Below are 23,736 nucleotides of genomic sequence, written 5' to 3' on the forward strand. Positions count from 1 at the left end.
TTTTATTTTCTGACAATCGTTTTTTAATATAAAACAAAGACAAAACACATCTCAACTCTGTAACCTGCTGGCATGCCTTGTCTCCACAAGATGCATGCTAGACCGTAAGACTAAGTAGCAAAGAGTCTTTAGGAGCATTTGGTTGGGAGAAATAGAAAAAGCAGATCTCAGGGAAGCCTGGGCAAGCCCAAAAGCTGAAATGCATTCCTCAACACTAGAGCAGTCCTTGTCTTTTCAGATCCTCATATGTCTTCTTATTCACAACATTCCCACTGGAGTCTTCATACTCTTCCTAAAAAAGAAGGGGTACACTGTTAGCTAGGCCTCCTGGGAGAAATGTTTGGAACCAGTGACTGGCTACCCAAGCTCACCCTGGCTCAATTCCATGGCATTCATCAAGACAGCCCTTCTCAACTGGGATTCTGGAAGAAAATTAAGCCCCAGTGCCCTAAGGCATCCACTGTGTGTAATGAACAAGCTTCTCTCCTAGGGATCTAGAATGGAACCTCTTGTGACTCATCCTTGGGCTATATGAAAAAATTATACATTCAGATCACTTCCTGTGTTTAAGATGAGGAACCCTAGTTGAGAAAGGCTGACTTAAAACAGTTCAAATGGTTCCCAAGAGGCCACTGTAGTCAGATAGGTTGAAAGGGAGGCCAACTAGGCCGAGCTTCCCCACTTTCAGAGCAGTTCTGCTTTATTCTGCTTTATACATTGGAATTCTACATTACAATGTGGGAAGAGCATTGCTACTAAAAAAGGAATATTGAAAACCACTGACCTAAAAGAAAAAAAGCTGCTATCATATCTCATATACCTGTCATCCTCATCTCTGAAACCTGCTGTTTGGGATGACTATCTCAAGACCAAACAGGACGCCTCCCTGCCCCATGAGAGGGCCACCCCATTAGCTGCTACCCTCAATGGAGACCTGATGTCTGATTTGGACTCCCAGTTTCCCAGTCCCTGCCCCTGAACAAGATGCTGGGCTCCCCTCTTGCCACTTCAGGCTTTCAGTGGGCCCTGTCTCACAGCCTTCCATGTTTCATTAAAGGTGAAGCTGGTGATGGGGAAAACAATTCAGTGGGAGAATACAATCTGTCTTAAGACACAGATTTAAAGTCGGATGTATTCTGCCCCACCAGAGTGGCTCAGGGGCTGAGTATCGACCTATGAACCAGGAGGTCCCTGTTCAATTCCCGGTCAGGGCACATGTCCGGGTTGCAGGCTCGATCCCCAGTAGGAGGCGTGCAGGAGGCAGCTGATCAATGACCCTCAATTCCAGGTCAGGGAACATGCCCAGGTTGCAGGCTCAATCCCCAGTAGGAGGCGTGCAGGAGGCAGCTGATCAATGACCCTCTCTCATCATTGATGTTTCTCTCTCTCTCTCTGAAATCAATAAATACATATTTTAAAAAATAAAGCCTGACATAATTAATACGACAAATAAATTAGGCTTACACGGCAAGAGCCAATTTACAGATAGTGTCATATTACACTCTATACTGCAGTGAACCAGGGACCATTTTTCACCTCCCCGCTACATGGTGAGGGGACTCTGTCATTTGATGCTATTCCTGATGGTATGTTAGCACCCACCTCAGTGTCAGGCTGCCATCGTTCTGATGCCTTCTGCAGTTTCAGCTTGGCCCACACTGCCGGGAAGAAATGAGCAGTGTGAGCATCCATTGGCTACACAGTGTTACAACACCTCCCACATCCCTCCCAATTAGGATTCCCCTGGATGACTCTGCTTTTGAAGCTTTTGCTTGCTCCAAACTGGAATTTTGGTTCCAGACCACTTGTAGACACCTCCACTGAGAATTTACCACAATCTCTGCTTTGCTGTAAAAGAAATGTTGGATCAAATATAACCAAAGAACTCTTAGAATAACTGATACTCTCAAAAAAAGAAGAAAATGTGGTACAACCTATGGGAATTATTGGAGAAAGTGACCTTACTGTCTTAAAGTTCATAATAGAACAGCAATTTTCAACCAGTATGCCACAAGAATTTCTAAAACATAGAATACCTGACTATTTAGTCAAGGGCACAGACCTCTTTTCCCTTAGATTGTCAAATTAAAAATGACAACAGCCAACACAACAATAGCTGGCCGGTGTGAGTGAATCAAAATTATACCTGTTTTTATTTTGTCACATGGGCAAAAAATATAATCTATTTTTTGGTGTGCCGCAGAATTAGTTTATGTGTGCCATGAGATGAAAAAGGTTGAAAATCGCTATGATAGAAGAAAAAGGGAAACCAGACATTACCAAATATGTTTATTTAAAATCTGGTGGATATATTTCAGACTTTCGAGGGGAAAAAAAGTGAAATATCATGGCCAAAGAGTCTAAAAGATAAGATGGCTCAACACTGGAGACATTACAACAAGAATTCTGACAGTTCAATAAAAAATTATCCCAATGAAGACAAAAAGGGGGAAGACATCTACAGACACCAACACAGCTTCAGAGAGAGTGATCAGACACATATACAAATGGGGCACATACAAAACCAGAGAGAGAGAATGACTTAGATCTCTAAGAAAGGTGTCAGGAAGGTGCAGTCTCAGGACAAAGGGCTACGTGGAGCAAATAGGACAGGTCTGCTGCCAGAGAGGGAAGCTGATAAAATATTAATAGATGAAGGTGAGAAGGGACAACTACTAGTTTCCTATATGCTTCCACATTTTCCATCAAGTAGGACAATCTCTGAACTTGACAAGATTAGAAGAAATATCCCATAGGGAAAATTGAAGTCTAAGGTGTGTTAAAGAAATAGTAATGGAGCCCGACCGGGCATGGCTCAGCAGTTGAGAGTTGACCTAGGATCCAGGAGATCAGGGTTTGATGCCCGGTCAGGGCACATGCCCGAGTTGCGGGCTGCAGCCTATCAGTGACTCGCTCATCATTGATGTTCCTCTCTCTCTCACTCCCTCTCTTTTCCTCTCCCTGAAATCAATAAAGATTAAAAAAAGAAAAAAAGAAATAGTAACGGAGACAATGCATGAGAAAGTGCTTAGCTCTGGCCTAGCATACAGGTGCTCAAGTAATCATGTTTTCCTTTCTTGCTAATTGCTTTAAATAGCTGAAGTCTTCAGATCCTGGTAATATGCAGGGCCCTGTGACATTCTTTGTTCAAGCCATTCAAGAATCCAACCCAGAGTGGTACTAAGATACTGGAGGTTGAAAATACTGTCATAATTTTCTTAAAGAAAAAAATGTATGTAGGAAACTGACCAGTAAGGGGGATCTGAAAACAATTAGAAAAGAAGGGGGTTGCCTCTGGGTACCAGTGTGCATTCACCAAGAATATGTGCAGCAAACTAACTGAATCTCCTGTTTTTGATGGGATAGCTGACCTAATAAAAAGCCATTTTAGCAAAGCAATTGCTCTCATAAGCAATGTCCCTAGGGTTCATTAAAATGTTTAAATCTCTTATGCTATTATTATAAACAAGATGGTGATATCTGAACTTGATATATTAGTTTACTAATTAGGTAAATTTAAACCTAGTGAATACTGGTCAATTGTGACCAACCACCCAAATGGGATCTCTGGTAGCAATTCCATGGGCTCTTTTTTAGCTGTTATCTGTTCAACTTTTTTAAAAAATCGTAAGTCTAGAACAATGGAATAACTGACATAATAAATTTATAAGTGAAATCCTTCAAGTAAAAAACCAAAAAACAAAAACACTACTATAACTTATATGGAAGCACTGAAACCCTCCCTCCTGGCTAAAAACTCCAAAAGAAAAACTTCAACAGAATGATCTAAAACAAAGACAAACAGGTAAATCCAGTGTAACAACTGTGCCAGCGGCTATGTCCCTGCATGCCCCATTCTTAGAAGACATGTCTTCCTTACATGTTCTGAAAGGAACAGTCCTACCTAATAAGAAACGACTTTCACCACCAGTTACAGGAGACACAGCTGACTGCAGGACAGACAGTACATGACCCAGCTGTGTCGACCTCTTGACTTTCCCAGGTATTAGAAACTGGAACACAGAACTGAAGGAGCTGGATGACGGCAGGCTCTGAAAACTGAAAAAGGTCACACAGGACTAAAGGTGCCTTCATTGTGAGCTAAGGCTACAGCGAAGACACAAGAAAGTGAAGAAGGCATATGGACAGAGGAGCGCAGCTGGATAAGCATGTTCTTGCAAACAGGATAGAGGCATGAAGTTAGCTTTAACAGGCTCACTTCCTTACAACCCAAATCCCTAAGATGTCCAGTTTAGACGCTTTAAAAAAATAAAAAGCACAATCCAAGTTTAATGAAAAGAAATTCCAATAGAAAATGAGGAAAAATTACAGAGATTCTACAGAATAGAATTAAATTCAATAATTAACTGACGCTTACTATTAGTGAGATGCCTGAGATAAAGTCTGCGACAGTCTTATGGAGTCAATATATATACAACCAACTATCTGTTACTACTAAAAGTATGAAAGGAAGCAGAGTTAACCTAAGATACCTGGGGGAAAAAATGTGGAGGGAGGAGATGATATTAAATTTGTAGTAAACCTATCAATAATCTATTGGGGGTGGGAAGAAAAATAAAGAGTGATATTAAGATAAGAAGAAATAATAAAAACATGCATGAGATAAACTGATTAACCTAGACATCTGAATAAAAAGATAAGTTCTGAAAATAATATGAATAACAGAAAAATGATGAATTTGCCAATAATATTTTGGGAAAAAATAAAAATTTTCTAAAAATCTCTGTATGGCTAATGAGAATGCACAATGAGAATATTACCCAGTATGAGATAATCCCGAAATACTGTTTCATTTAATGCCTGATAAAAGTACTTAAAATGTAATTTTTCTTTTTTAAAATATAATAAAATCATGAGCTAATCTTAAAATCAGTGTAGGTGCAGAAGCATTGTTCCCTTTAAAAACAGCATCCAGTCAATGATGGCCTATCTATCACCTGCTTCTACTGAACATAAGACTTGGGGATAACTATCCATGAAGAAAATACATGGAAAAAGTTAATAAAAATATCTCTTTGCTTTGCAGTTGGCATGAACTGTGAGCCTAAACTGATGTAAATAAATCGATCTGGAGGTACGAGATTAAATTTAAACTCAGGCAAATTGTAGGACATAAAACAGACAAAAAATGAACTGTGACCTATTTATTGTGGTATATAGCTAGGAAACACATCTAAAAATGAGACCACATTCAAAATGTAGCATTATGAAAAAAACCACAAAAACAAAATGCAGCATTATGATTCTAAGAAATTTCACTATTTTAATTTCCACCCTGAAAGGGAAGGGCAAAAAATGAAAAGTAAAAAGGCTAACTGGGCAACCTGGCAATAAAGGCACGTTATCATTCTGACTGGAGAAATGGTATAATCTGGACTCCTAAACTAATAAGGAAAGACAAGAAAGCAAGGAGTCCTCAAAGGTGACTGAAACACAAAAAACGTAATGATTCTCTAGAGTCCATGGGTTAACTGGGGATCAGGGAGCTCTTTACAAGGCCCTTTCCACTTGGCTCTGCCAGGGAGGATTTGAACAGCCCCAGAAATGGGAGCCAAAAGAGTTAGCTGACCAAGCAGCTGAGCAGAGTGACGTGTACACTTGAGAGTGAGTGTCTGAAATTTACCAAAGCTGAGGTAAAATTCATTTCTTCTCAGTCTAACCAGCTGAAAGTGAAAACACAACAGATGAGAGATAAACTAAAAGGAAACAGCCTGCAAGGAAGATGCTAGTGGCAGTAAAAACTACCACTGCAGGCCAACAGGAAGCCTAACAGATCCCTGGGTGCTTTAGCACCCCCCTGACGTGCACTTCCTTTGCTCCTTCTCCAAGAGGTATTTTGCTGCTGTGTTTCTGTGTATCTGGCCTGTCTCCTAGAAATAAGCTTCCTGACACCAGTTCTGCTTTTTCCTTCATATCAGCAGTACTTAACATATTAAAATCAATTCAGGAAAATATACATACACCCATTCACTCAAAATCTTGCATATAGTGTTCATAGACCTCAGCTATAAGCCCTGTTTTATACTCAGCATAGAGCTTTTCCCGAGGGAGAAACAGCCCGTGCTGCTGACGCTCGAACATGCAGCAGTGTGTGACTGTTGTAGCTGTCACATATACGCAAGCTGCCCTTCGACCTGGATACACCGGGGTGGTGGGCCAGTGGCAACTTGGAGCGGTCTAGAAAAAAATAAAGCTCACTTACAAGAGACAGCATCTTCGATCTGTGTCACATTAGCAAAGTGGGCAGTGTTTGGGATGCCCAAACACCTCATGCCGTGAGCATGACGCCATTCCTGGAAGAGAGAAAAGGACGTGAAATGGAAAGAATTGAACACAGAGCACTCACTCCACTCCCCTCATAAACCCTAACCTGACCCTTGCAAAAGACTCCACCTACAGGCTGCACTTCTTTTAGGTTCATGCTTGTGAACAGCTGGCTGTGACTGACAAGAGGCAGGTATTTCAAAGCAGCATTGCACTGCTTATCTCACTGGGCTTTCTATAAAATCTAGATCCCAGATGCAGGAGTCTTTCAGACAAAACCTGCGTCAAGACCACAGAAGACCATCACAACTCTAACTAGTCACTTCATATGCAACTCCCACCATCAGTGTGAGTAAGCGTTACTGGTGGCAGCTCAGTGCCACCTTTATAAGGAGCAGACTGTTTATCAGGTATAAGCAAGGATGTGAAAGAGAGCAGGGAGAAATGCTGATACAATGACAATTCTGGCTCAGGGATGCCAATTTCAATTCGTTGGAAGTGTTGAGAAAGATTCAGAGACTACTCAGGGGCTCCGCAGAAAAGACCCAGGACCAATTAGCAATATGTATGTCTGAGGGAGGAAGGGAGTTCACACAGATTTGCCACCCTTGGTCTAGCATGTCTTTTACATTCTATAAAATTTTCTTCCATGTACTAAGATCTGAAGGCAGAAACAAAACAAGGGTGAATCCACTCACTGGAGTACCACCCAGATGCTGCCTTGTCTCAAAAACAGTTTGATAAATGTCATCCCTTTAGTTTTTTGGTTTTTTCCCCCCAAAAGGCAAAGGCCCATTTAAGACTCAAAGAAGGAGCCCTGGCTGGTGTGGGTCAGTCGGTTGGAGCGTGGTCCTATGCACCGAAGGGTCAAGGGTTTGATTCCCAGTCAAGGCACATACCCAGGTTGCAGGTTCCATCCCTGGTCCGGGCATGTACAGGAGGCAACCAATCGATATTTCTCTCTCACATCAATGTTTTTTCTTTTCTTTTTTAAAAATCACCTGAGGCCCGGTTGGCATGGCTCAGCAGATGAGCATTGACCTAGGATCCAGGAGATGGAGGTTCAATTCCAGGTCAGGGCACATGCCCAGGTTGCAGGCTTGATCCCCAGTCAGAGGCGTGCAGGAGGCAGCCAATCAATGACGACTCTTTCATCATTGATGTTTCAACTCTCTCTCCCCCTTCCTCTCTCTAAAATCAATAAAGACATATTTAAAAAATAGTAATAAAATAAATAAAATAAAATCTTCACCTGGGGACATTTTTTCCATTGCTTTTCAGAGTGGAAGAGGGAGAGAGAGAAACCTCGATGTGAGAGTCACATCGATTGGTTGCCTCAGGGCACGTGCCCCAACCAGGGCTGGAGATTGAGCCTGCAACCGAGGTACATGCCCTTGGCTGGAATTGAACCTGGAACCCTTTAGTCTGCAAGCTGATGCTCTAGCCACTGAGCCAAACGGGCTAGGGCACGTCAATGTTTTTCTTTCTCTCTCTTTTCCCCTCTCCCTTCCTCTCTCTCTAGAATCAGTTAAAAAACAAACATATCTTTGGGTGAGGATTAAAAAAAAAAAGACTCAAAGAAGAAGGCAGTCAGCCCCTTCTTTGATCCTGTTAGCAAAGGGATAGATAAATGACTAAGGCATCAGAGAGACTGGTCTAAGATGCTGGCAGAAAGACAAAGAGAGAAGTTCAAGAACAAGCAAGAGAAAACTGAAATGAGTGGTAGAATGCCTCCACACGCTGTCCTGGGTATGACACAGGCCAGCACTGGCATCAAAGGCCCAAGGCTGCATGCCTGACTTTGGAACCAATCCTTCTCTGATTTTCTTAAGCTCTGGACATGAGTGGCCCTCTCAGGCTACTCCTACCCTCTTTGCTAAGACTCGTGTGTTATACTTCAATTTCCAGGAGAAATGGTTCTGAATTCCTTACAGCAAAGTGCCGCTGGAAGGCCTTGGGGCCTCGGTAGGTGTAGTTTCCACAAATCTCACAGTTGTAGTTGATATTTAGGCCATGAAGCTTATATAACCAGTAGGGAATGGGCTAAAAGAAATCAGAAAAGAAAGAGTATTAGGAGTGTATGCATCTGCTTCCAAAAAGGGAAATGGGGAGAAAGATGGTAGTGCTGGGACTGACTTTGCCATCCCAGCCCAGGGGCAGGTTTTTGGGGTTGTAAATGATCTCATTCTCTTCATCTTCACTTTCACTCTCACTGATCTGCTCTTCCTCCTCCTCTTCTCGCTCTTCTCCTGTCCTTGCCTGCTTGCGTTGGACATTTTCATGAGTGAGATGTCGCTGTTCCTAAGTCAGGTCCAAAAATGAAAAGGGAAGTCAGAGAAAAGTAGTGAAAAACAAGAAGGGAAATCTCTTTTCCTGTAACCCTTGATGATCCCTCACTTCCAGGAACAAGGTTTTCCTTCTCGTAGAATAAAGGGAAGTCTGCCTTCATATCATAACTCCTATCAGCAGGCCCTCCCTCATCCCAAAGCAAAAAGTCAAAGGTTATATGTCACTTGCCTAATTACTCATCTGAGGCCAGAGACTACCACAGAAAGAGAGAGAACAAACTCTCTAAACTGTTTCCCCCTTCCCACTGTTAATGCCCTCACCAAGATAAGAATCTTCTAACTTGCCCTGAGTCTCTCCTCATTCCAGTCTAGCTTCCATTTTGTTCCCAGACTTATCTGCTTAAACAACCAATTGAACGGTACACTCTGCATAAAGAACTTTTATTGGATTTCTACTGTTTAAAGGACAAAGTCCAAATTTCTAAAATAACTCACCAAAATTGTCATGCTTACCATCTCCTCTACCTGAAATATTCTTCCTCCCTCTACTTAGAAAACTCAATCTCAGTGTATTACAGCATGTATCTCATTTCTCTCTCCCAACCACAAAGTGGGGTTTTCAAAGGCAGAAGGCTGTGTCATGTTCACTATTGTATCTAAAGATTCAACACAATGTCTGGAAACCAACAGATAAATGGTGAAATGATAAAAACCGTATCAGTACATGAGAGCAACTACTGGAAACCATCTTCTCTGGAATTCCAGAGAGAATGGTGCCACCTCATGGCAGGGAAAGCAAAATGCTCCCAAAGAAGGGAGAAAGAAATGGGTACGCCTTATGTCAAGGGCACAAATTAGCCTCCCAGTCATCTTCAGAGGACGGGCAACTTGGACGGCTGCCCACAATAGCAAAGCCCAGGTTCACTGTGGAGAAGGTGTCCCTAGTGTCCAATGTCTGCCTAGCCTCCTTCTACTGAAAGCAGCTGTAACAGAGCTGTTCTGGGTTGCAAATGATCTCGTCTCTTCATCTTCACTTTTGCTCTCACTGATCTGCTCTTCCTCCTCCTCTTCTCGCTAGATTTATAGCTATTGTGTGGTCCTCAAACAAGGGCAGAATGAAAACATCCATGGCAACTGACAAAGATATATAAACAAGCTATCTGAGCCAGAGCCATCCACCCAAAACACCACCTGAGCCTCTGGTAAAGGGAAAGGCTCTGAGAACAGCTCAACACTGCACAGAGCAGGCACATCGGACAGGCTGGTCGACTGCAGGAACACTGGCTGTCCTCTTCGGATGAGTGCTGCCCTTTCTTCCACCTTCTATTCCCTGAAAGAGAACTATTTTCCTCCTACTCCTCCCTCTGCTTTCTGAGATAAGCATCTTGGTCAGGTTAGGCCTTTTTCCATCCCAATCAACCCTCCAGTTCCTTCCTGAAAGAATATTCGAGGAGCAGTTCACAGACAGCCTTGTACCAGCCCTAGTAAGTTTCTCACAGTTTTGTAAACATGTAAGTAACGCCTCTTCATAATCAGTCAGACCTGAAAAGCTGCTGTGAGTAGCCTTTCTCTTACTTGCCTTTTGAGTGTCTGCTTTTTGTGTTACCCGCTGGGTATATTACGGAGCTCAGGCAAAGAATCTGCACCACTTTGAATACTATACTGAGAGGGCAGGCCATTCTTTCTGCCTAGCCTCACGGGAATTGGGCAGCCTTGGGAGTATCACCTAACAACAGACACCCGAGAACAGAACAGGACCTCTCTGAAGGGCCAAGCACCCTGAGAGAACTCTATTTTCTGCTGAACTAGTTTCCTACTCTTCCTCTTTCAATTCTAGAAAAAATATCCTGAGTTCATATTTCTCTTACTTCTATACCTTATAGCACTTATAGCCCTCCCTGGAGGCAGTTACTCACCCCAAGAATCTCTACATATTCGTAGATCTGAGCTTCGAGGAAAGCAATATCTTTGTTCCTCTCAGTGTCTCTAAGAACAAGAAACAAGCTGTATCACTCAAGGGTTCTTTTAATCAATGTCGTGTTCCCTGTATCTGAGAACATTTGTTCAACAGGTACATTAAAAATTATAAACACATGAAAAAGCAAATGCTCTGTTCAGCTCAGGACTCGCTGATATAAGTACTGAGGTTATTTCTGGGAATGCATGGAAGCTTCCTTTGACCTCATTCTAGAAGGTAGAAGACATATCCGGATATTTAAATTTTCATCATTATAATTTACAAAGGAAATGTGGTACAAAGAGCATGCTCCAGAATGGGAAGATTTGGGCTGAAATCCTGGCCTTGCTACTTAGTAACTGAGAAAGTGGACACATCCCATAATTTTTCTGAGTCCTTATCTGTAAAAGAAATCAGGATAACAAGTACTTTTCAGTGTTGTGAGAATTAGAAAAAACACACAAAAAATACCCTGTATAAGCATGTGGCTTAAGAACAGATTCAACTGTCATTAAGAAAAACAGATTTAGGAAATATTTTTTTGAACTTACCCATAAGCTATTAAGGTAACAAAAGGGTACCTAGAGCAGTTTCAGCATTAGAGACTTCACCGATTCTCAATCACCTGAGTACAAACTGTGCCTGGTTTATAACAATAACAGTACTCTCTGCCATCAGCAGGGAAAAAGAGCAGACTGGACTTTTATGGGTTAGTAATGGTGATAAAATAGGCTTTAAAGTATCTGTTGTGATAAAAATGCTGCATGGGAATAACATTTTAAAAATGTGAGCAGAGGTGCTCCCCAATCACTCACCGCTTGGTGCCCTTTGACTTGGGATTTTTTGCAAACAGGGAGGTGTCAAGTGACTCCAGGGACTTCCCTTTGGTGCTGAATAGCCTCTGGGCTCGCTCTTCCAGGGTCCTAAGGACAGAAGAGGGAAAAAGAATTTCAGGATTACTTTACCATACAGGCTTGATTATTTTTGCAGTGGGGAGGGGGATGACAGAAAAAATGGTGTCAGAAAAAAATGGAAGTGATAAAAAAAGTCTCTTACCCGCCACACTTTAGGCCTAAAGCTAAGAGTGCAGATTTCAATCTGTCCAGACCCAGGGAAGCCAACTCCTATATAAAATAGAGACAAGTTACAATTTTACTTAAATAGACTCTGACAAACAACAAATGCTCAAATTCAGGTCTCTGCAAGCTGGTGGTGCGGGTGTTCCTGAAGCTGTGGCAATACCACATATTCCACAGCCAACCTCCTAGCAGTAAGCTCAACTCTCCAAAGGGTGGACTCTGTGGTCAAGTTCATTAATAACATTACTGGTACTGTTCCATTACCTCCACCACAGCTGAATATAGTTTGAATTATTATTTCACAGTTCTCAAAGTACTTGTTTTAAGTTTTTTTGTTTTCTTTCCCTTTTTTCACATTCTTTTAGATGCCTGGTCCCAGGAACTGGTGTCTTATCAGAGTAAGTCCATGGCATTAAAAACAGAAAACTGAGTGGTCCCTCTGAGGAGGAAACAGGCAAGACCAGTACACTGACTAAAGAAAACATACCTCCCAGGAGGAGAAAGCAGAGAGGTCAAGATGGGCTCCAGCATGCGTCAGGGCACTGCTTGTCTCTTTCTGGCAAGAACAATACAATGTTTATTAAGATCGAGGTTATGAAGCCAACGGAGTCACCTAAATGACCAGTGCTGGTTGGCCCTGTTTGTACATACATGTAGGAATAAGAATCGAATTCCTGTAAGAACAGAGCAAAAACAAAAAACAACAGATGGCACATTCTCTTCCTGAGATTTCAGGAAGACTATTTATTCCCAAGATTTGTAAAAAAAAACAAAAACACGAACTGAATAGAGAGTCCTAGCACATCATTTATCTGTTCTCGGTCAGTAGGAACCACATAGCAGTAATGACATGGTGATGAAAATCCTGGGCCTAACCAATGGCAAGTGGACCCTGAGAAATCTCATTCCAAAGTACACAGAGAAAACCTAGCACACCGGGCAGAGAACTCCTCATGGCCACCACTGATCCTGAGGGATCAGCACATAATGCCCTAAAGCAGAGGCTCTAGATTAAAGTAAAATAGTTATTTTAATTCCTGGGCATGTCCTCCACCCACACCCCCACTGAAGCTCACCGGCCATCCAGGAAAGGTACCGTTCTCCCACTTCTTCTCAAACTCATTTTGAATCTTCCCAAAAAGTTCATTCTGATCTTGGAGGGGCTTCACTCTATCTGTATAATCCTGAAGGTACTCAAGCAGCATCTCCAGGTATCTACAGACAAATAAGCAGCACAGAAAAAGCAAAGAGGATTTCTATTTTTAATATATTGTTATGCCCTGTAAAATATACTTATAAATCTAGGAATACTAGTTTTTTAAAAGTAACACTACTTTTTAAAATATATATATTTTTTGATTTTTAGAGAGAGGACAGGAGAGGGAGAAAGAGAAACATCAATGTGAGAGATGAACATCAATTGGCTGACTTCTGTACGCCCCCTACCAGGGATCAATTACAAATACTAACATCTTAACTCACATATAAAAGATTTCAGGTAAAAGAAACTTTCTTTCAGGTAAAAATAAAATTTTATCACTAACCAGGGGTATAACACAAACAAAACTTAACATGTACACATCAGACCCAAGCACCTCACTTCAGTCGCAATCTAAGAAAGTTTCATTTTTCCCATTAAACTCCGAAGACACAGAGGTCCCTGGATGACAGACTTTCTTCTACAATGAGGCAAAATTAAGAACAGTATGGGTATAAGATCACAGATATACTCATAGACACACGTTCTTCTAGAGCCAGAGTATTACAAAGGTTTTAAAACCATGTCTTCAAAATCCCCACCCTTCAATAAACCTGGAAGTCATTCATGAAGGTCTTTCAGGCAACAGATTTCAGAACTCTGCCCTCAATTCTCCTCATTACATAATCCAGCAGAGGCCCAGAAGCTAATGCTTACCTCTTGTACTCTGCATTCTTCCTTTCTTTAGGAATGTCAAATAACTGGTCAAAGATGGACAAGTATGTGATATAATCCAACTTCTGAAAAGGAGAAGTGATAAGGGCTTCAGTTAGGTGTTTTCACCAAGTTACAGTATAATCTCCAATAAATGAAGTAAAAATTTAGTGTTGTCTAACAAAGTCACAAGGCCTGGCTTATTTTAGTCATTTTCTATTCTATCATTTAATTCCTACACTAGCTGGGGAGGATAGCAGACATACAATTAATGCTGCAAAATAAAGATCAAGTTAATAAACAGCGAACTAAAGGAAGTATTTGTTGAAAACTTCAATGCCAAGCACTTGGTTGAAGGCTCTGGTAGCCACTATACCCTAAAATAAGGTTCTGGAAGGTGCCATTATTCAGCCATTCAATCACTTATTGAGCATCTTTGGACCAAGTACATGGATACAGATGAGAACGAGACAGACACGGAACCTGCCCTCATGAAGCTTAAAGTTTAGTCAGTGAACTTTTGGGACATTTCCTCACAATTCCAAGAGAACTTAATCTTACACTTTCTTGAGACCTTTCTGAGATTGTCACATTAAATCACATCTCTTGTGGTAAGTTATCTTTTTTGGTTAATCCTTACCTGAGGCTATTTTTTCCACTGATTTTTTTTTTTAGAGAGAGTGGGAGGGGGGAGAGAAGAGGGGAGAGAGAGCCACGAGGAGAGAGATGTGAGAGAGACACACTGAACAGTTGCCTCCCTCACATGCCCGGCCAGGGGGGGATCCTGCAACCCACGTACATGCCCTTGATCAGGAATTGAACCTGCAACCCCTTGGTCCATGGGCCACGGTGTAAGTTATTTTTACAGTGTCTTTTAAGAAAGATATTAGTGCCCCACTGGTGTTGCTCAGTGATTGAGCATCAACTCATGTACCAAGAGGTCCCTGATTCGATTCCTGGTCAGGGCACATGCCGCATTGCAGGCTCAATCCCCAGCAGGGACGTGCAGGAGGCAGCTGATTGTGTTGATTCATCGATGTTTTCTCTCTCTCTCTCCCACTCCCTTCCTCTCTCTCTAAAATCAATAAAAACATATTAAGCCCAGTGGTTAAAGCATATGCCCACGGAGGGTCCCAGGTTAGATTCCAGCCAAGGGCATGTACCTGGGTTGCAAGCTCGATCCCTGGCCTGGGACAGGGCATATGTGGGAGGCAAACAGTTGATGTGTCTCTCTCACATCGATGTTTCTCTCTCTCTCCCCTCCTTCTGCTCTCGCTAAGAGCCACGGAAAAAATATCCTCAGGTGAGGATTAAAAAAATACACACACACACATTTTTTTAAAAAAAGACATTAGCCCTGGCTGGTGTGGCCTAGTGGTTAGTGTTGGCCCAGGCACTGAAGAGCCGTGAGTTCAAATCCCTGTCAAGGGCACGTATCTGGGTTGCAGGTTTGATCCCTGGCCTCAGTCAGGGTGCGTGCTGGAGGCAAACAATTGATGTATCTCTCTCACATCAATGTCTCTTTCTCTTTCTCTCACCCTCTTCCTTACCCCTCTTCTACTCTCTAAAAATCAATGGAAAAAATATCCTCAGAGGAGGATTAAAAAAAAAAAGGAAAAACATTAGCTCTTTGCTGGTGAGATTGTTTTCTATGTTCCATGTAGGTGCCTACATGTGCCTAACACAGGAGTGTGATATGTATTTGTGAGGTTTTCATTTTTACAAAAGCAAAATATACTTGTATTAACAAAATAGTATGCTTAGTATATTCACTGTAGAAACCTGACATTTTGAACACCGTTTCATTAAAAAAAAAAAGCATTACCTCTTTAATTAATTTACATAGCAGTTACAAAACACGAGGAAGACACTCTAATTGCTTCATGTCTACTAGCCCCAGCCCAGTAACCTGACTCACCCTTAGAATTAGAACCACTTTCTCCCCTCCTGGGTCTTACCTCAGAGGCCTTCAGGTTAATGTATTTGAGGTAACAGTCATGGAGATCCAGGTAACGACCATATCCCTCTTCATCTGTGAACTCCACCAAATCTGAAGGAATCAAAGATACCAATGATTCAGATAATAAAGACCATTTCCTTGGACTTGCCTTTTCAAATGGACTGCTAGTTCCTTGTTTCATGAAGCAGCCCTCTACCCAAATGTCCTCCCTGTGCTCACAAAGTGAAGAGATATCAGCTTTCTAGGCCAGTAAATTTGAGATAGGGTAGCACAAAATTTGATGTTTCACCCAAGGCCATTGTGGAGGTTAATCTAGCCCAGAGAAACCAGGATAAAGAAAGCTAGTAAGAGAACCTGGCTATAAGTTTCTCCAGGGCCCTGTTTTCTAGGACTCTGAGGGCAAACTAATCTGTCATGAACTTGTACTTCTGCTAGTGCTGGACAGGCAAATTAAATCCTACTTACTTTGTGCCTCTTCACTTGGATTCTCTCGAGCTTTCAGGAGCTCCTCAAATTCCACTGACATTGGCACACAGATCTGATGGAAAAAAAGAGAAACATTCAGGTGGATTTCTCAATATAAAAGTTGCAGTATCACAAAAATGTACAGAAAGTGGGACTTCCGACACTTTATTTGGTCTTGTTTTACTTTAGGAGCCTACTACTGTTTTCCATTTATCTTTTCCTTTTCCTTTTGTGTATTGTTTGACTAAATATTGCTAAAGTAACACGCGCTCACAAAAACTCAAATAATACAAAGCGAAAAATCAGTTTCCCCTTTTATTAATTCTCCTATAAATAGGTAATCACTGTTAATAGATCTTTTTTATGCCAGCCATTCCTAAACCTTGCTGCACATCAGAATCATCTAAAAGAGTGTTAAAAAATCCTGGCCCTGACCTGTTTGGCTCAGTGGTTAGAGCATCAGCCCACGCAGACTGAGGGTCCCAGGTTCTATTCCAGCCAAGGGCATGTACTTCGGTTTCAGGCTCAATCCCCGGCCCCGGTCAGCACAAGAGCGGGAGGCAGCCAATCAGTGTGTCTCTCTCACACCAATGTTTCTATCTTCCCGCCCCCCGCAGTTTCTACTCTCTTTGAAAAGCAGTGGAAAGAAATATCCTTGGGTGAGGATTAAACAAAAATTCTGATGCACCTGACACCAATTAAATCAGAAGTGGGGTGGCAGGTATCAGTACTTTTTTTTTTTAATCTTTACCCGAGGATATTTTTTTCATTGCTTTTCAGAGAGAGTGAAAGGGAAAGAAAAAAACATCTACATGAGAGAGACACATCAATTGTTGCCTCCTGCACGTGCCCCAACCAGGACCGGGGATCGAGCCTGCAACCAAGGTACGTGCCCTTGGCTGGAATTGAACCCAGGAACCTTCAGTTTGCAGGCCGACACTCTAACCACTGGGCCAAACTGACTAGGATGGTATCAGTACTTTTTAAAGATCCTCAGGTGATTCAAACATGCAGCAAAATCTGGAAACCGCTGCTCTATGTATTTAAATATACAGGGTGGAGCAAAAGTAGTTTTATAGTTGTTTGTATGGAAAATAACATAATTAATAAATAACATAAATAAACTATTTCATGTGATCACTATAAACCTACTTTTGCCCCACCCTGTACTTGTACAAGCACATACTAGTGGGTGCAAGGTTATTTTGTTTTTCACATAATCAAACCTATTTTTTTCTACATATTATATCTTGAGCATCTTTCCAATCATTTAGCATTTATTCCTCATCGTCTTTCTACCAGGGCTGGAGCATGGTCAACACACCAAAATGGTACTCATGTCTTCTCACTTGGTTAGCAAGACTTCATACTCTACCCTCCAAGGGAGGTGGGGATGATACATGTAGGTGTGTAAAAGAACCTTCATCTACCTCTGCTTAACTTCAGTAAATAGCCTTTCCTTTCTGGTATTTTCAGTCTCTTCCTTTTTTCCAACTGCTCCTTTAATTATGTACATCTTCCCTATCTTTCTTATGATCCTCTTGTTCTCCTCTTCTATTTTCTGCCAGTCTTCCAAATGCATGTTCCACACTCCATACTACTATAGTATTTCCCCATTACCCACTTTTACTCCTGTGACCAGATATCCATTCCTAATACATCAATGAAGCAGCAATCCTAGCAGTTAGCAACCAACAATAGCTGATAAAAGTGACTTCCTTTCTGAAACTCTCTTTTGCTTAGCTTTAGTACGACAACATTACCTGGAGCTGTCAACTGACTTCTGTTATGGAAATCTTCCCAGGCTTTTTTCAGTTAAGTATTTTATTTTTAAGTACCTTCTCTATGTTCCCCAAGGAGTACAAGCAATTCATTGGGGGTAGGGAGTAATACCCACGAAAGATAAAATGGGGAGAGAATGATTGGGCAGGGAAAGCCTAGACCATGAAACCAGTAGGACAAAATCTTTACCAACCCAATGGAACAAAGATTACTCGTAAGAAGAGTCTCATACTGGGCAGAAAGCCAGGCTGTATTACCCCCACTGTGCTCAGTCACTGGCTGGGGACTGCCCAAGAAGAGAATGGCTTTGGCTTACAGCTGAGAGGGATCTTAAAAGAAGTGGATTTGTAGGATGTTCTCTAACTACACTGCTTGCAGCTAAATAGCAAGTTCTTTTCTGAAGGCACATCTAAGTGGCAGATCTCCATTTTCCTTACACCTCTTCTATAGCAGCTTTTTAAGCACGTTTGGAGAAAATACATTTTGAAGCCACACCTCATTTGGATGCTTCCGATGGAATTCTTTTATTTGCTTGAGTCTATTATAGAATTCAGCAAATTCATTGGGTCCTGAAATGGCATTGAGCTCCTCCTTTCGTAACCTGCAATTTCAGAAAAAATCCAGAGAACAGAGAGTATAAAAATCAGTCCTTTAACAATGACTTCTCTGAAGCACTAACTCTTGGATTGACTGTGACTATCACTTACCCATCTTTATCATCATACAAATCCCTCAGGTTCCCACTGACTTCCATATACCTCTGAAAGACAAACACACACCCATCAGAATGAAGCACTCTGTACAACCACAGAGCTAAGCAACCAAGAAGGACTCTCCAAAGTCCCCGGAAACCTTAAGAAATATGGTGTTAAAAGTTCCTGTGCTTTCTGGTACCTTTAATAGACAGCACTGATTCCTGGTCAGTTTCTAAAAGAGGTCAATTTAAGGGGTGGCAGAGGGTTCCTATGTTTACATGCAACTGATGGTTAACTTTCCCCTAAGAGTCATAATAGCCATATGCTCAACAGCAGTTCCAACCTAAGACCCTCAAAGACAAAAGGGTGATCCAAGATGATCTTCACTTCTTCAAAAAGCTTGACTGAGGAGTGCACAGGCTAAATTAAACATCATACAGCTTCCTTTAGATTTAAACTCAGGTACATAATCCCTTCTCCAAAACTTGGGACCAGATCTTTTTCAGAATTTGGAATTTTTAGGTTCAGAAAGGTACTGTATGTTTTGTAATATCCCTAGTGGAATCTGGAACAAACATTAATAGTTCTGCAGTAAAACTTATGCATTATTTACTAAGTGGGGTAAAAACCATAAAATCCTCTCATCTGTTCACCTGAGGTTTTGCCACCAAATAATTACCAAAACAAACAAAAAAAACAAACCCGTTTGTTTTCAGAATATTTTGGACTTGGGAATTTATATACGGAACTAGAGACGTGTAATATTAATTATCTCCTGAAAAAATCAGAAGCTCTGGTTAGGTCTTTTATTCTTTCTTAACAGACTTCAAACGTATGCAGGATAACATAGTATAATGAACCTTCATTTACCTATCACTCAGCTTTAATGAGAATAAACATTCCGATTAGTTTTCTAAAAGTAATAAATTGAACTATTTCTAGGCAAATGCAGACAATATAGGCAAAAATACTTCAAATACTTGAAAGCGGTGTGTTCTCTTTTGGAGAGAAGAGAGTACCTTCTGCGCCTGAGTAATCAACTTCTCATAACTACTCTTTTCACATCCATGGGACAAAGGATGCTATAAGAAGGGGTGTCTTTCCGAGTAATGAAGAATGAATGAGTTCCCATTCAGAGAAGTGAGGAGGGGCAGTTCAGCACCCTCAAGCTTAGCAGCCGCGTGCACATCTCCAGGCAGACAACCCGCTACTGGCCACTCTGGCTATCTTTGGCCAGGGCTCAAAAGACCCTGCAACCCGCCTTCCCTCTCTCTTTCCCAGCTCATTCCGACGCAAAGAGAAGCGGACAGCGGGGCACTCACATCTTGCATGGCCCGTGTGCGGTGGTCAGAATTGATCTGGTCCCGGAGCTGCAGAAAGGCAAAGGGTGACAGGGACGCCGTTAGTCGGAGTTCTGGAGTTGCAAAGGCCGCCCGAGGGCGGAGCTTACCCGGAGCTTACCCGCTCAGGTCTTAGGGGCTAAAGCAGAGGCCCCTGGAGCGCTGGGTCCCGGGAAGAGGTCACCAAGGCCGGACGTCCGAGAGGGAGCCCCGGGAGGGGGAGGGGGAAGGGGCGGGGGGCGGGTCTGAGGGTCAAGGAAAGCTCTTAGAAGGTACACATGGGGACAGGGCCCAGCCGCAGGTGGAGCCCCTGCCCAGGCCTACTCACTGTGGACTTCTTAGTGAGCATCTCTTTGGCCATGACGTCCATGAGCCGTTCCTTCTCCTCATGATAACGCCGTTGCTGCTCCAGAATTGTCTCCATCTTCCCTCAGCCGCCGCAACTCAATTCAGACCACCTACAGGGCCGGAAACTACTGCTGCCGCCTTCGCGCCTGCGTCCCCACGATGCGCGCCCCGCTGCACCCAAGTTCCGCGGTGCCGGAAGTGCCTCGGGGACTGGAGGAAAAGTGAGCACCACAAGGAGATCCAGTCTGTGCTATCGGGATGGCAGCAGTGCCCCCTGCTGGCGGGGAGAGGGGCCGCGTGATGCCGATAGGTTTGCAGGTGCCTCTAGGGGGCAGACCGAAGTCCAGGCACCTGACGTTTCGCGGCGCCTTCCTGAGGCCCCCAGGCGGGCAGGGGGCACTCTGTGAACTGAGGAGCCGCTGACGAGCAGGGCTGGGAGTCGGAGGACTGGAACTTCAGGCCCTAGCTCTCTTTGTGACTTTTAACAACATTTTTCCTTCTCTGGACCTCAGTGTCCTTGTCAGTGAAATGGGGATGATAGTGGTTTTATGTTGTTTCTTTTGCGAATGAAAAAGGGAACCTATAATAAAACCGACAAGCCCAGGGACAAAATGTAACCTCACAGACTGATCTGCTCCTGAATTCCTAACTGGGTAGGTCATGGTGAGTAGTCACGCCACAGGCATATAACCTTTTTAGCAAAGGGTTCTTGTGCCCTTGTTCTTGTTCTAGTGCACCTAGATTAACACACCTTTGAAATACTGGAGTAACTCTTTTCCAGACCCCTCTTGGCCAGCGAGTATTCAAGGGCTATGGGATTGTGAAGGGCCACCAGAGCAACGGAATCTAGGGACTTTTGTTGGGCAGCAATGGTTTTAGCCACTTCTTCAGCGATTTGTCCGATGCTGGTGGACAAATCCCTAATTATATTCTGTTGACATAATCTAGCACTCAGGATTAATATGCCGAATATGCTTTGTCCTATATTGTCTGTATAACCAGCCACCATTTCTCATGATCTGCCTTTGGTCCTGTGGAAATGGTTCTTTGTTAAGAGAACTTGTGGAAAGACTGGGGTTCTTATGAATAGATAAAAAAGTGACAAATTGCCCCAACAGGCAACTGTCTAAATATTAATGTGCTCATCCTTTAGTCAGGGTATCTTCTCCCACACCAAAAATAAAATGAACCCCGAGGTGCACAACACCCCCTCCCGAGTATTCTCCTTTGTGGATTCATTGATAGGTATGACTCAGAGAATTTTTCCAAACAAGGGTAAAAACATTTGCATGCTTTGCAAAATCCATCAGAGTGTTATTCAATTGAAGGAACAAGTTTGCATAACTTGGTTATATCTTTCTTTTTAATTTTGTCACTTAAATATTTAGAGATCAAGTAAGGAAGAGATGGGGGGCATATTTATTTATTTTAAAAAATGTTTTTATTGGGAGAAAAAGGGACATCTGTAATACTTTAAACAAAAATAAAAATTATTAAAAAAATAATAAAAAAATAAATAAAATAAAATCAATAAAGATATATATTTTAAAAAAATGTTTTTATTGATTCCAGAGAGAGGAAGGGAAAGGGAGAGAGAGATAGAAACGTCAATGATGAGTCATTGATCGGCTGCCTCCTGCATGCCCCATGCTGGGGACCAAGCCCACAACCTGGGCATGTGCCCCTGACCAGGAATCCAACCATGACCTTCTGGTTCATAGGTTGGCCCTTGCTCAACCAGTGAGCTATGCCAGCTGGGCGAGGTGGGGGGCATATTTAAATTTAAATTCAGTGGAGACAACAGAGACAATGAATAAAAATAAGCAGAGGGCAGATGTCTCTGGTTTTTATTTTATTTATTTATTTATTTATTTATTTTTATTTTTTACTATATCTTTATTGGCTTCAGAGAGAGGACAGGAGAGGGAGAGATAGAAACATCAATGATGAGAGAGTCACTGATCGATCCCACAACCCGGGCATGTGCCCTGACCAGGAATCGAACCCCGATCACCTGGATCCTAGGTTGACGCTCAACCGCTGAGCCATGCCCGGCCGGGCTCTAGTTTTTAAATAATGTCTACCTGAAAGGCAAAGTTGACATAGGTTGACAGTGACATTGGGAACAGTATTAAAGTTGATAACTGGACCAACAAGTGGCAGGTATTTGTCTTTTATCAATTTAGGGTTTGGGTGACTTATCCAACAATCAGTTAAATTTCCTACCTTAGCAGCACTCTCAGAGAGTTTTAGTAAATTATTGTCTTTCCAGGCATTAGAGAGAGAAATGAGGGAGAGAGTAAGAAAAGGAAGAACAGCCCTGACCAGTGTGGCTTAGTGGTTAGAGCATCAGCCTGCACACTGGTCTTGGGGTCCATTCCGGTCAAGTGCAAAGACCTGGGTTGCAGGTTGGATCCCCACCCTGGTTGGGGCTCGTGAAGGAGACAACCAATCGATGTGTCTCTCTCACATTGATGTTTCTCTCTCTCCCTCCCTCCCTCCCTCCCTTCCACTCTCTCTCTAAAAAAAAAAAAAATTAAAAAAATGGAAAAAATATCCTCGAGTGAGGATTAACAAAAAAAGAAAGAAAGAAAAGGAAGAGCAATTGGGTTTTTTATCATGTTGATAATCTCTAAAATACAGGGTAGCCTTATAAACAAAGACCAGCACGGGATAGAGATGAGGCATTTAAGTTCAGAATCTCTGTAAGAACTGGTGTGACCCAGGCCTGGTCCAGTTTCCTCTCATCCTGTTGCCTGGATTTTGGTCAGTCTGAGTTTTGTTTCAGTGATGGGCTGGGAAGCCCATTTGGCCACACAGTCTGGGAACCTTTTTATTATTTTATTTTATTTTAATTTTCAAGTGAGGACATTTTCTCCATTGATTTCTAGAGAGACTTGAAGGGAGGGAGGAGGGGGGGAGAGAGAGGGAGAGAGAGACACACACTCACATTGATGTGAGACAAATTGATTGGTTGCCTCCCACATGCGCCTGGACTGGGGCAGGGAACCTGCAACCAAGGTACATGCCCTTGACCAGGAATCGAACTCCTGCTATAACCATTGAGCCAAACCGGCCAGGCCCTGGGACCTTTTTCAAACGAGAAACATGAATCCATGAGTCAACACCATGGAATTAGCAGCACATGGATTGGTCAGAAGTACCTGATAAGGCCCTTTCCAGCTGGAGCTGAAGAGAGCTTTTGGGTTGGTGTCTTCTCCAGCAGACAGAACGCCCGGGCCCGAGGCTCTGAGGACATTCCTTGTCTCCCAGGAGCGCACTGTGATGTTGTAGGGTGTTGATAAGCTCCTTGCAGTAATGTAGGAGATCTCCTTTGGTAAGTACTGGTTGGTGCAGTTCTTCATCTAGGTGCACAGGATGACCTGTGATAGTCTCCAAAGGCAAAAATTTATGTTTTCCAGTGGCCGTAGAACGAAAGTTAAGGAGAGTTCATGAGGGCCTTGGGCCATGACAGACTAAATGCCATGCAAATTTCTGCCAACTGGGAATTTATTATTCCATTGGTTGGTTCTACCAATCCAGAGGATTGGGGGTGATAAGAAAAATGGAAATGCTGATAGATACCCCAAATTTTACAAATGTTTGAACAATCTGTCCTATAAAA

At 42.5% G+C, this 23,736-nt stretch overlaps 1 protein-coding gene across 1 annotated transcript; it reads right to left on the minus strand.

Annotated features, from left to right (window-relative positions):
* SF3A3 (splicing factor 3a subunit 3) lies at nt 1-20,363 on the minus strand. Its single transcript, XM_081144917.1, has 17 exons — nt 20,092-20,363; nt 19,746-19,793; nt 18,436-18,488; nt 18,224-18,329; nt 15,947-16,019; nt 15,480-15,571; nt 13,525-13,607; nt 12,686-12,824; nt 12,097-12,165; nt 11,587-11,654; nt 11,346-11,453; nt 10,490-10,559; nt 8,422-8,586; nt 8,218-8,328; nt 6,224-6,314; nt 1,603-1,658; nt 1-292 (listed from the first exon to the last, which is right to left on the minus strand). Exons 1-17 carry the CDS (start codon nt 20,185-20,187, stop codon nt 215-217), a joined length of 1,506 nt encoding a protein of 501 aa, XP_081001043.1. The 5' UTR covers nt 20,188-20,363; the 3' UTR covers nt 1-214.
* Nucleotides 20,364-23,736: the final 3,373 nt, after the last annotated feature.

This window comes from Miniopterus schreibersii, assembly GCF_964146895.1.
Source record: "Miniopterus schreibersii genome assembly, chromosome: 8".
NCBI lineage: Eukaryota > Metazoa > Chordata > Mammalia > Chiroptera > Miniopteridae > Miniopterus > Miniopterus schreibersii.

Coding starts and splice junctions, on each gene's coding strand:
- SF3A3 (XM_081144917.1), bottom strand. CDS start 20,187: ATGGAGACAATTCTGGAGCAGCAACGGCGTTATCATGAGGAGAAGGAA. Junction 13,608..15,479: donor TTAACCTGAAGGCCTCTGAG/GTAAGACCCAGG, acceptor TCTCCTTTTCAG/AAGTTGGATTATATCACATA. Junction 6,315..8,217: donor CCTTCCAGCGGCACTTTGCT/GTAAGGAATTCA, acceptor TCTCTCTTCCAG/GAATGGCGTCATGCTCACGG.